This window comes from Manduca sexta, chromosome 22 (genome assembly GCF_014839805.1).
Source record: "Manduca sexta isolate Smith_Timp_Sample1 chromosome 22, JHU_Msex_v1.0, whole genome shotgun sequence".
NCBI classification, from domain to species: domain Eukaryota; kingdom Metazoa; phylum Arthropoda; class Insecta; order Lepidoptera; family Sphingidae; genus Manduca; species Manduca sexta.
The window spans coordinates 12438491-12452651 of NC_051136.1; the positions used below are offsets into that span (position 1 = coordinate 12438491).

The 14161-nt window shown below is 34.6% G+C and overlaps 1 protein-coding gene across 1 annotated transcript; it reads left to right on the forward strand.

Annotated features, from left to right (window-relative positions):
- Positions 1–1127: 1127 nt before the first annotated feature.
- Positions 1128–13749, forward strand: LOC115449530 (MORN repeat-containing protein 4 homolog). Its single transcript, XM_030177376.2, has 4 exons — positions 1128–1218; positions 2149–2344; positions 7972–8081; positions 13523–13749. Exons 1-4 carry the CDS (start codon positions 1137–1139, stop codon positions 13675–13677), a joined length of 543 nt encoding a protein of 180 aa, XP_030033236.2. The 5' UTR covers positions 1128–1136; the 3' UTR covers positions 13678–13749.
- Positions 13750–14161: the final 412 nt, after the last annotated feature.

Consider the following 14161-nt stretch of genomic DNA (forward strand, 5'->3'; position numbering starts at 1 on the left):
GATGCTAAATTACGCAAATAGAATTAAAAACGGAGCCGCTACGTCTGGTAAAAGAAAGAAATAATATAAAATTCTAGTACAGTAATAGCAAAAAACTGCCAGATAGAACTGCATAATTAGCATATAATCAAGAGCTGGAAAATTCCCGCAACATACCCAGTTCATACCGTGATTAGCTGGATGTCGTATTCAATAAACGTTCGTGGCAATTGTCACTTCCTACTTTGCAACAATCCGACACTTTTCTGACGGCTCCATTATTTCCTATTAACGTTTTGTTATACAGGTTTCTTGAGCTAGCAAATTTTAAAATACGGATTTCGACTCCTACTTGTCTGCAACAAATTTACTTGAAAATTTATTTATTATCGGTTTCATTTTCTACAAAAATATATCCGGTTCCAACAGGCCGGCATACTTGTGTCGACTATCTCGTAATTCAACATTCTATTGGACTCCACTCCGCTTACCATACCATTTGTGGAGGATCGACGTCTATCGACATCGGCACCATCATTGTTGGGAAATGTAGGTGTTAGTCTTACAAAATGTCCTTCTATGTATTTTTTTCATACAGTTAGTATTTCCTGGCAGCCTTGCTCGTGTGAAAAGCCTTTCCCGTTACCAAGTCCCTAAAACACTAGCCATTTATAGTGACACCTGTACGACGTAAACGTCATCTATTTAAAAAATCAGCAAAAAACATTTCCCATTAGAACAAATTACCGATGAAATAGAGCTTATCTATTTCGTTTCATCATTCCTATAATCATGGACATGCTCTACTATTGTGCCAAATTTCATCCAAATTCGTTCAGCCGTCAGCGTTTATTTCTGATAAACATCCTAACGTCCAAGCATTCAAATATTTTCACAATATTTCGCATTATAGTAATAATAAGAGTGCGATGTGTAGGTATGCCATTGAAGATCTTAACAATTTAGAAAATGTAGTAATGAGGAATTAGTTCAGAAGAAATATCTCCCATTTTAATATATTTATGACTTTCTGTTTTTACTTACCATAAGGTGACCTTATTCGTAATTTGTCCTTTTTCTATAAAAACAACTGCATACGCTACCCATCCAAATGAAGTTTACTTCGTATGCATTTCTACCTTCAAACTAATGAGATCATGAGGGCTTCGTTACTGTCGCACGGAATCCTTACAAACTCGCTAGAGACAGTATTGTGGCAGGCAGCAAGCATGGTGGACGGTAAGAAATTCATTTTACTACTCTAAAAAAGGAATAATTGTACACTAGTTCTAAAAATATCTTACTTTTCGAATGATTGTATTTTATTGATCAAAATTAATTATCATATTGTTTGTTTCCATGAATAAAACAATTTACTAGAAAATTAAATTTACTGTTAGATGCAGACTTTGTTATACGTAATATTTGATACTATACTGCGGAAATATGATTAAAATGTCGATGTTTGTTTCAAATCTTCAAAGACCCATTATAGAATATAAAACTTGTTCCAATAAAATATATTTTTCACGTAGTTTACACAACGGTGTTACTAAGTACTACCAGAATTATTTTGCAGGCTCCCTGAATCAGTGTTTCTGACGAGTATTTAGGGTAAAAATTGTTTTAAAGAACTCATCCTAATAGAATAAGTTTAGAAAGAAAAAGTTTAAACCCAAAAAGAGTTTACCAGGAGTTTTATTACAATCAAGAATAGTTAAAAAGCCATTATAACTACAAATGTTTTTTAACTCGAAGTATCTAAGTAGAATGCAAGTAATATGTTTTTTATAAAGTGATTTTTTTTGGATACTGCGGTATCATCTGCAGTTTCGTCCAGCAGCAAAATCTTTTTTTATAAAATTGTTAAGATATTTGATATCACTCCGGTTTGCGTATTAACTTAATAAATAAATGCATGGAAGAATTCCATCAAGTCTTATCTTACACTTAACTTGGGTCGGTGTCGCATACTTTTTTAAACATGAGGCGTAAATAATATGTTTTAGTTTTATGAGCTTCTATCTGTCTGTCAACACATTTGAGAATTAAATCTTGAAATAATTAGGATAATTCTCACAACGTTGCCCGACAAAGGAACAATTTTGGACATAGGCCACAGCCCACATACGCCGCCACTAAACCAACGAATCCTATTTAAAATTCCAGTTGCAGATCCAGGAGTAGTGAAGACGGGAGCGTACAAGTACGAAGATGGGACGAGGTATGTGGGTGAATGGAACGCTAAAGGGCAGAAGCATGGGATGGGTCATCTGATGCTGCCTGACGGGACGAGATATGACGGAGCCATGATCGGAGGTCTCTGCTCTGGACTTGGTGTCATGGCGTTTCCCGACGGTGCAAAGTGAGTGCAATTAACTTTATATGTCATAATAAGTAAAATTCTTGGTCCACTACTCCTAGCCTAATTCAACTTTGCAAACTTCACATACCTTCGAAATTCTAATGTTATAAGTTTATCAATAAAATATAGTTAGTTTTCCTTTTTAGTCTAGACTTAAAAGGGAAGTTAACCGCTACTAGTGTCGGCATGCTCGATGTGTGAACACTGGTGTTCCAGGTTCGATTCTCAGCATGACCAATAAAAAATTGTGTATCATTAAAAAAACAGACTTATTCAGGCGCTTTCTATCGCATCTTATGACTGATTGACTCGACGAAATATGAGATTAGTTCCGCCTCTACCGAACACTTCAGATATAAACTTGAGATTATTACGGAGATAATAAAATTCTGATTAAGTAGAATAAACACGCTTAAATTATGTGAAATAAACAGCTCTGTAATTTAATTTAGTGTAATGTAAAAAGTTCTACGTAAAAAACGGATAGAACAAACAAAATAACAAATAATTTATTGTTACTAATTACAAACATCAACATTTATCACTCTTTCTTTCCGCAATCTTATCGTAATAAAATTATTCTGTCAAACCATTTAACAATGGAAAATCGTTTGATATTAATTAATCTGGAACTCCGCGCCCCGGAAAACGTAAGTTGCTAATCGATTCGGAGGATGAAGTAGGCTCGTAATGGCAAAGCGCAAAACTTGACAGTACTTGGCTTTAATCTGATTTAATTTAGTTAATTACTTCCTTATTTATTTATTTGCTTTGAATTGTGAGACGAGTTTTCCGTTCGCCTGCTAGTAAGCGATACGACAGCCCATAAACAGTAGAAACACCATCCAACATCTTGAATTATAAAGTATTGTTTGGTATTCCACTGCGCTCGCCATCTTGAGACATGAGAATTTAAGTCTCATTATATCCAGTAGTTACACTGACTGTAATATCCTTCAAATCGGAACACAGCGGTAACTGCACATTGCTGCTTGGCGGCAGAAATAGACATGGCGGTAGAACCTACCCAGGCGGACTCTCACTAATAAGAGACCTACCACCAGTATAACCATATACCACCAGTTTAGTATTTGCTTCTGTAATATCCTGAAAAATAAAAGTGAGAAAGAAATACCCCAGATAAAAAATACGATGTTCGAAATACTTTAACATAGACATTTATTGCTTAGTCAATACGAAAACAGTTACTAATACCTTTAACAGTTCAAATAAAAGGCACTGGAATCCGCAGCTGTCTTCGGATGTTTAACAAAAGTCAAAAGGGTCATCAATCTCGAGCTTCACTCATTTCCCATCACTCAAACTCATCTCGGTTTATTTGGTGAGATAAAATCGGGACGCACACGGAATCTTCATTAATTCGGTCTAAAAATACTGAAATATCGATTAATTGGGTTTTGTGTTTTTTATTTATATATGACTAGCATTTGCTTGCGGCTTCGCCTGCGTGAAGGTGTTATTTTTTTTTCCAACTTACTTGATATGTATCGTTATATTATGACCAAATTACACAAAATCATTATAAATTGTTGCCCATGTGTTATTCTGGTCTATAATCAATATTACTTTAAAGTTTCATACAAATCTCTTCAGTAGTTTCTTCGTGAAATAAGAACAAACATACATCCATACATTTATCCCCACAAACTTTCGCATTTATAATATTAATAGGAAGCAGGACCAGGTTTTGTTTGTGATACATTTTGTCCGAGATGAAAATCCCAGTATATATTTTCTTGGGAAAAAAAGGTGCCTATATTCGTCCCACGGTCTCAAACTATATGCATACCAAATTTTCTTGAAATCGGTTCTCTGTTACGACTGTCAAACCATAAAAGACAGACGGAGTTTTCTTTCGCTTTTATGATATAAGAATCAAAGTATGGATTGCATTGTCGAGAGTTGTAACTTCTCATATGAATCATATGGTATATTATCTTTAAACTATAGAATTAATGAGACTTTAAACGTTCTCAGTGATATTATTAGTTATAGCGAATGCGCTTTTAATTTATTCTATAGAAACATTACTTTGCAAGACGTATCTGTTGATTCAGAAACTTCAACAGCTGTTATACGACTTGCAGACCAAGAACGAAACTAAGTTAGTTCAAGTTAACTCATATAGCTGAGAGCATTACACTTAGAATATAGTTTTATGTACTAAATTTTTGATCTAAACCCACATTAGTTTCATAGTATTTTAGTAACAACTTTACGTCATGAATGTTTCTAGGCAGTTTCTTACCATCACACAGCACTACTTGCCCTCTCTTCTCGTATTTTAATATCTTATAAATTACTTCTATTATAAGCAATTATTGATATCGACGGGTAAACGAGGATGGTAAAATTAAATTGAAAACAGTTGAACCAAGATTTAATATTTTATTACGGAAGTGTACACTTGAAATCAAAGCAATAAGAGTCAATTAATTTCTGTTTGCCTCTCAGAATAATTTCTTTTGTTCTTGTTAGAAGGGTATGCGTGAATAAAGAAAATTTTTGAAGCTTGTTTCTAAGAATTATTAAGGCCTTATTTCTTGGTTTGATTCCTTGCTCGTGACACCATTCTCCTGTGTCATTACCCGATGAGCCTATTCCATTGTGAACGTTTTTAGGATGAAAATATTCGTATATTAATCCAGGTTTTAGTCTATGTGTGCTTAATAAGGAACACACATGCGTATATATATATATGCACTTTATCAATGACGGTGTAGGCAGAGGCACAACCAGTGCACATTCCAGTGCAAATTTTGCTCTGTGTATTCCGTCCCATGATCTGATAGGGGGAGAGCTTATATATCGGGCACAAATTCTAGACTTCAGTCTGATACTTAACGGAAAAACTCAATATAAATGCCAGACTCGAAATAGGAACCCGATACCTTAAAGCAGCAGTCATATCGCGCACTCTACCTATATATAACTCTAACTACGCAAGTAAGGCAATCTAGGTAAATATCATCTAAATTTATCTTTCGCATTAAAACAGTAAGTTTTTGAATACGATTTATGTATATTTTTTTCTTATGTGTTCAAAATATTATGTATATAAGATATTGTTTTGAGTGATTTGGAGGACATCAAGTAGTCAATCAAAAATGAGTTTCTCTGTAGGAATATCTAAATGAAATAAAATTATATTTTTCTTATGTACATATTACTTTTTCTAGCATTATAAATAGCCACGTCATTGCGTTGTACCAGCCTACGCGGGCTTTAAATCTGAGTTAGACAGGGTTCAAAATCCGAGGCTCGCAACTAAATTTAGAATAGATTATTCCATTCGAAAACACCCCTGAATTGTACAACAGAGAATTGCCTATTTCATAGGCTTTATAAAAATTAAAATATTCAAAATCCTTTTATAATTATTGTGATTCAATTATAAATATATAATACATTATTCATTGTAAAAAATCTGGCCTACATTTAAATAGCAAAATTCGCCCGTCGAAGGCAGAGCGGAAACATAAATTTTCCTTAAACGAAACATTTAATTGTTTCACGGGCTGTTGAAACGTTATTATGATTTATCTCAATAAAAAAATATAACTCACTAAGAATGGAATGGAAATGGAATAGACGTATTTCGTTGTCTCTACCGGAATGCTTTCAATTCAGTAATGGAAAAACTCATCAAAATAGTACAAATTTTCAATTTGTTACAGACCATTCTATGATTAATTTAATTGAAAATTATCCCCAGTATTAAACAAATCATATTAATTCATTATTTTTTATAGACAACCAATTGTGAATACAAATTAATTGAATGCAATTTTTTTAAAGCGATATTATTCTACTCATTATCAGCCCGAAGCCTGAAATTTGTACTCGGTATGGCCACAGGCTTGCCTCCTACCACATCATGGGCCAGAATACACACGATGGAAAGTGGATGCACTAATTACGCCTCAGTCTACCCCTTCGGACATAAAAGGCGCGAATGTGTGGGTGCAATTGCCTTACATAATATAACGCCTATCGATAAATAATAGCAACAATACTGTAACTTAATAATCTGTAACTTCGAATTATCAAGTAAAGGATCAACTAATCTGCACTAGTCACTGCCATCAAAATATTGTTGAAAATATCTAGTGATTACAGCGATTCCTTCAAAGTAGACATAGGATTGCTTGGAGGTAGTAATAGAACAGCATTTTTCTCGTCATTTAAAAAATGTAGAATCCTAATTATTATACTAGCTTTTGCTCACACTTTATGTAAAATTCCATTTGTAGCATAACAAAAAGCCTATACTTACTTTATACGAAATTTTATCAAAACAATTTTAATTGGTTTACCCTTGAAAACGTAACAGACGGAATTCTCTGCATTAAAAAGTTTTTCCGGGATAAATATTTTTTTGGAATAAAAAGTAGCTCTCAGGGGTAATGCAGCTTCTTATTATTTGGTTTTTGAGATGAGCACTTTCAAATAGACAAACTCTCCATCTTTTTCTTGTGTACCTACTAAAAATTTTGAGTCATGAGTTACTCGCAAAAATAAATAAAAATAAAATTTATAATATACTAGCTTCCGCCCGCAGCTTCGCCCGCGTGGATTTCGGACTTCAAAAATGGAGGAGGTGCTCAATTTGTCGGGATGTTTTTTAAACCCTTGCCTTTTTATACCTTCGGCCGCGAGACGCGTCGAGCGCGGCGACCGATCCTCGAACGTTCGCGATCGGCTGCACTGCGCGCTTGGCGCCTAGCTGTTAGGCCGGTCGGGAACGTTCGAGAATGTTCGTTTTACAAAGCTACTCGCTAGGTAATTCGCTAGCCTCTCGGTGCCAAGCAAGCCGCCTGCCTGTGCGTTCGCGACCTTATATATATACAAAAATAATCCTTATAGCATGATTCAGTATTCACGCGTGATGGCTTATTATTAGCGTATTTCATGTATAACTTTGGTGTTTCTATACCGATTTCTATGATTCTTTTTTATGGAATATTTAATAATATAAACTTTTTTAATTAGGGATGACTGAGAGTGTTATAAACGTAAGAGTAGACAAATATAATGAGAAAGCTTCGAACTGGTAAGCTATCGGGAGTTACACGTGTTATTGTGAGTCAACCATAAAAGATAGACATATGCTGTCGTGGGATATTTTTTATATAATTTTAAGGAGAATATTTCCGTCATACATGATTTCTGTGTAGCTTTAACCATTAAGGTTGCACACACGACGGAAGCTTAAAAAATGGAGTAACTTCTCCCGTTTTCCCAACATTTCCCTTTACTGCTCTGCTCCTATTAATTATAGCGTGATGAAAAGTATACTATAACCAGCTCAGGAGTATGAAAAATAATTTTACCAAGTTTCGTTAAAATCCGTCGAGTAGTTTTTGTTTCTATAACGGTTATACAGACAGACAGACAGACAGACAGACAAAAATTTTACTAATTGCATTTTTGGCATTAGTATCGATCCCTAATCACCCCCTGATAGTTATTTTGGAAATATATTTCATGTACAGAATTGACCTCTCTACAGATTTATTATAAGTATAGATATAGATATAGAAGATTAGTATAGATGAATATGAGGGTATCACCTAGTTTTATACGTTATGGTTTTATTTTTGCAGGTATGAAGGGGAATTTATGCAGGGCTGGTTCCACGGCCATGGTGTCTTCTGGCGAGCTGATGGGATGAAGTTTGAAGGGGAATTTCGTGGTGGAAGAGTATGGGGCTTAGGTTTGTTATTGATAACAATTTACAAAGTTAATGCTTTGGACGAGACGTAGAATATGTTGCTGGAACAAACCTTAATGACGTCCGCAATGATTGCTCGTCCTAAAGTTACAATCTATAAAAGCCCTAATATTGACTTTGGTGTCCAAAAGAAGATAAATCTTCAACGGTTATGTAGAATTTTCCACAAATAACTAATCACTCTTTAAATTTAACAAAATTAAGGTTGTCGATTTAAAATGAATTTTAAATATTAGATTTGGATCGGAATTAAATAAATGTAGGTTTATTGTTGCAATAAGAATAAAGTTCGAATTAATTAAATGAGAGCAAACCTGTTACACAAATACTACGAAAGCTTCAATTAATCATAAGACCAAATAGGATCAGGCAATCTTAAAAGGACCTAGATTCCGCAGGCTTTTTGCAGTGAAATTCCCTCGGCTTAAATGAAAATTGCCAAAGCTACCACGTAATACGGCGACGGAGCTTTTTGTTTTTTTTTTAATTATGATAAAAAATAACAATTTAAATATACAAATTAGTTTCTCTATTTCCATATCCTGAAATTATAATTTTGGTCACATTTTTTGACATTATCTGGTTTCATAATTGTTTCGCCTGGCGATTAGCGAGTTATAATAATGTTTCGAAAATCGACACTTATCATCAGGTGCATTGGGACCACTTTGCCGTGCTTATATATACAAAAAAATATATCTAAAGGATAATTTATCCCGCATAATATTTATTTTTTATTTTTATACTCGTTATCTAGCTTATTAAAGTTTTAAAGCAATACCAAATAGCAGTTGCCCCTACAGAAAATAAACTAGCAATGTATCCCCAAAGCCAAAACGAAGCTGTACGCAATTTCGACTGCAATTTGAATATAGCGGACTGATTTGTGTGTTAAAACTTTATGAAATTCCTATGGGAAACACGATAATTCCTAGATAGATAGATAGAAAATTCTTTATTGAACACCACATAACTAAAAGAAAAAATAAAACCTATAAACAAAATAACTATAATAAATGCAACAATAGGCGGTCTTATCGCTTAGAGCGATCTCTTCCAGACAACCATAGAGTGAAATTATTTGTACAGAGAAGTTGGAGCGTGGGTTTATAAATAATTAAATAAATAAAACACATATAATATACGATAATAAAGTAAATAAAATAAAAACTATAGGTATAATTCCTATTCTACTACACATGTCATATAATGATTTTCTATGTTAACGTGAATGTTAGACATCGAAATAAAGTTATTTTACGGATTTTATACCGATTTTCTATGAGAGAAATTTATATTATATACATAGTATGACACTTTTCTCCCATAGAGGTTGACAGAGATTTGGGATTGCCACTTTATACGATTCTGGCATACTTTTCTCGCTTCCTCCACCTTTATCAATCCCTTCACGCATTCCCGCCGGTTCAGGGTACTTTTGACCTGGTCCTTCCATCCGTATTCGCCTTATATATCTTCTTTATCTGTTTCCTATCATCCATCCTCTCCAAACAGCCAAACCACCTAAGAACCAAATTAAAATATAAAAAAACCGCAATAAAATCCAATTTTTATCTTAATGAAGGTTTTTTCTTGTACCAAGAACATTATCATTTCACACTTAGTACATATATATCGATGTATTTCACTTTATAAAGCATCAAGATACGCTTTTTATTATTCTTGTCAGAATGTTCTTGTCCATCTGCCATATCTATTGTCTGCGTGATTCATGACATGACATGGATTTGTCGACGAGTAAAAGTCGTGTGCCAGATTGCATTGTAAGGAATATCATTCTTAAAACTAAATGAACAATTAATAGTTTCACATTAGAACGAAACATTAACTGGTGTCAAGGATATGAAAAAGAGACATCAATATGATAATATAATATCAGCCCTGTATTATATACTTACTGTCCTACTGCTGGGCACGGGCTTCCTTTACTACTGAGAGGTATTAGGCCTTAGTCCTCCATACTGGCCCGTGCCCGCAGGCCTCGTGCGGATTGGCAGAGTTTACATACCCACACATCATTCACAAAGAAAACACAGATAATATTTGAAATGTCAGAGATCGGGATTTGAACATTTTTTAAATTTCACATCTTTCTATTCTATTTATTTAAATAAGTAGCTAATAGAAATGGATAAATTTTGGGATTACCTTATTTTTATCCCTACATGACGATTGTTCATTAATGAGAATATAATATTTAATATATTATTATGGACTTAGTTGTTTCGTGATAAATGTAAATCTATTAATTAGTTATAACAGATCGAAGTGACCACACATTCATTTAAAATGACCAAGATTCAAACAGATGCTGGTTCTCATGAAGAGGGATGTGAGCAACCACAAACCACGCCCGTTGACCGCATACGAGAGTTCTATTTAGTATAAATCTTTATAAATTCTAAATACATACAGACTGTAGGGAATTTATTACGATTGAGGATGATTTCTTTTGCTTGGTATATTACTGTGCATATTCATTGGTAGTATATCTCTCGTAGGTCTCTAGGGACTATCTGGGTGGGTTCCAACGCAATATCTATCTACCCCCAAGTAGCATCGAGCATGCATAATTACTAGGCATCATCTTATGTCTCGGGATGACGAGCGTACGGCCATGTATAATATCATAATAATATCAGCCCTATATTATATATTATTCCACCGCTGGGCACGGGCCTCCTCTACTACTGAGAAGGATTAGGCCTCCCTCCATGCTGGCCCAGTACGGATTGGTAGACTTCTCACACCCTCAAAATTCCTATAGAAAATTTCTCAGATATGTAGGTTTCCTCACGATGTTTTCCTTCACCGTTAAAGCAAGCAATTCACAAAGAATACACACATAATTTCTAGAAAGTCAGAGGTGTGTGCCATTGGGTTTTGAATCTGCGGCATTCGACTCGGCAGTCTGTTCCATACCCAACTAGGCTATCGCCGCTACTGCCATATATTACGTTGTATTTAAAAGTTCTTTATGGTGCTGCTGCTGTAATTGAGCGGTTGTATCGCTTACCATTAACCATTAGGTGACCAATATTCTTGACCCTTTATCAGTCAAGTGAAATAAAAAAAAGTAATGGTATTTTTTAACAGTCGAATAAAAGCAGATAAGTGACAACAATAGTCATTTAATATCCATTTACTCTCATAGCTATAGGAATTATAACGTTTCATGCTTTCATAGGGATTGTTTTGTGGAAGGAAAAATTAACGTGGCATTGATTTATATTTAAATCAATTTTCATTTTCCTTTTTTAACATTCTTAGACATCTTCACAGACTTCCAAAGTTTTATTATTTCAAATAGAATATTCAACATGTCTAAGTGTCTAAAAAATAGAAATACTTCAGACAGACGATTGCTTCTTTGTTGGCTATTATTTGTTTCGCACTTCAAACATATTGCCTCTTGTCTGTCATTTGATTCCTAAAACAGTCGAAAATAGCAGTGGATTTATGTTTTAAATAAATCAAATATGGATTTCATTTCTTTTTAAAAATTGTATGTGAAAAACAAATTGTATATAAATCTTTTATTATACAAAAAAGAAGCTAAGCGAAGACTTCAAAACAAACACTCAAAGTGTTAACACCACCCATAGTGGCCCACGTAAGTGTGTCGCGTTCCGGGACCAGCCTATGGATATCCGGTTCCAACAGGCCGGCATAATAATGTCGACTGTCGAGGGGTAATCATCTCTCGTCATGCGTCTTTCTTCTGGACCCCACTCCACTGACCATCACATGCAGTGGGACCACTTTTCCGTATTTGTAAAAAAAAGCAAATGTTGTCATCTATATACAATATTGCATAGGTCCACGAGTAGTATATACAAGCCAGTAATAACAAAATACACCCACTCCATGTTGGAATAGGAAATACTAAAACAACACTCGCCTTGTTTGATCTTACCAATTTCTGCTACAAAAGAAATGTCTATTGCAATGACTTTTCGTTATATAACAAAGTGAAAAGGATCTTAGGCTGATGAAATACCTTTTGATCTGAAATATTATTCTGAGTGAATTTTTGTGGGTTTAACTTCGAATGAAATATTTTTTATCTCAGATTTTATTTGTAGACGTTTATTGTTTTAATATGAAAGAAGTTAAATTATACACCCCAAGGCTCGTGTAAGAAAATGTCTACTTAGGAAAAAGATATGGACGAATTAATTATTATGGTTTGTTTTATTTGTAAAACAATTAATTTATAAGTGAGTAGCAGCTTTTCTATTACTCTTTAGGGCCCTGATGAAAATTGATCAACATTACAATTGAACGTAATACACTCTCGATGACCTTTGGTGGATTTTCCTTTAAAGAGGAATGAGAATTTAAAGGGAGAACCTGATGGTAAATGGTGTAATTTGAAGGTAAAGTTGCGGACTGACAAGAAATGATTAACCCTCGCCAATTGATCCTAATATTCCGGTTTGTTCTAAACCAATACCTGTAATACGAATTTACGCATGACGGTGTACATTATCGTTTCATTTAAATAATCGTATGTAAATTTGAACACCGGTCCGTGAGCGTATTTGGAACTAAAACACGGCAGCATGAAAATTGAGCGCGTGTAAACTTCGAATAGTAAATCCGGAAACCATGGTAACTGAAAACTCAAAATGTATGGGAATTGTCAGTATGAATTTGTTTTATAGCATTGTCAAACATTGGTAGAATATATATTATATCCGACCGGATGGCGAGTACCGTACACAAGATGTTAAAACCCGCCATAGTGGCCCACGTAAGTGTGTCGCGTTCCGGGAGTAGCCTGTGTATATCTTTCAACAGGCCGGCATAATTGTGTCTACTGCTGAGGGGTAATCATCTCTCGTCAGTCGACATTCTATTGGACCCCATTCCATTTACTATCAGGTGCAGTGGAGTCACATTTCCAAGCCCGTATAGAAAAACAGCTATCTAGAAGTATTACGTGAACGTTAACTTACTCGATACGTACACGCGTTAATTCCTGCTCGGGGTATTAATATACTCCGCGGCGCACTAAAACATTATCAGAGATTGTGTTCTGAATTTAAATTTTCCATCGATATAATAAAATCTATTAAGTACAAGATTTGGCGTTCCGAACATTCACTGTGTTCAACTGATTTGAACTGATATTCATTCAAACTGACTAGCATGGTCAATATTGACAGCTTGTAGTTGTATACGGAGTGGCGCTCATGATACAAGAACTCGAGTCTAAGTGTAAAACTGGATTAGAATAAAAAATATTAGTCAAATAAGTAAAATTATTTGTTGTTCAAGTGAATAAATAGGTTATAATAGTGACGTTTTGATTGCCATTTTAGTTCACATTTTGAACAAATAGTTTGTATGGAACTTCGTGTCCATGGAATATACGTCAATGGAATTTTTATTTTCAGGTCTAGTGACATTCAGTGATGGCAGCAACGGTTTTCCACGCAACGAGGGTTTCTTCCAAGACTGCAGGCTGGTTAGGCGCAAGCGGTGTCCCGAGGTGGTGCAGCGAGCACAGAAAGTGGCATATATGGCCAGGGCGCAGTGTCAGCAAATCTAGAATGTATATCTTATGCATATATACCATAAGAGTTATTTGATGAATAAGGGTTGGCATATCATAGTACAGAAAGGTGAAATTGGGTTCTTTTTTGGGTCTGGTTGGATAGCAACCACTATATACGTGACTACAATTAAATCATGTTCCGATAAGTCATTGTATAATATACAACCAGTCAGTGGCGAAGGGTGAAATTTTTCAAAAGGTAACCCGGTGTAAAAAAAATTGGCTTCAGTTAAGATATCGGGACAATTTATTGGAAAACAAAAACGAAGACAACGAATTAGTCTTGAATATAAATCGACAAACATTGACATGCCTACTAAATTACCTATTATGCGTAAATAATTGAAACATCCATAAAATCGAACAATAAACGTAAATAATTCTCCTTCCATTAATCACAAATATAAGTACTTACCTATTAATTTATTATAACAGCAACAAAAGTAAGTATTAAGATAATAACCACACTACCTACCTA

Bases quoted from the DNA above. Each gene is read 5' to 3' on its own strand.
- LOC115449530 (XM_030177376.2), top strand. From the start codon at position 1,137: ATGAGGGCTTCGTTACTGTCGCACGGAATCCTTACAAACTCGCTAGAG. The intron at 1,219-2,148 runs GTAAGAAATTCA...TTAAAATTCCAG, and splicing joins GGCAGCAAGCATGGTGGACG to TTGCAGATCCAGGAGTAGTG. The intron at 8,082-13,522 runs GTTTGTTATTGA...TTTTATTTTCAG, and splicing joins TGGAAGAGTATGGGGCTTAG to GTCTAGTGACATTCAGTGAT.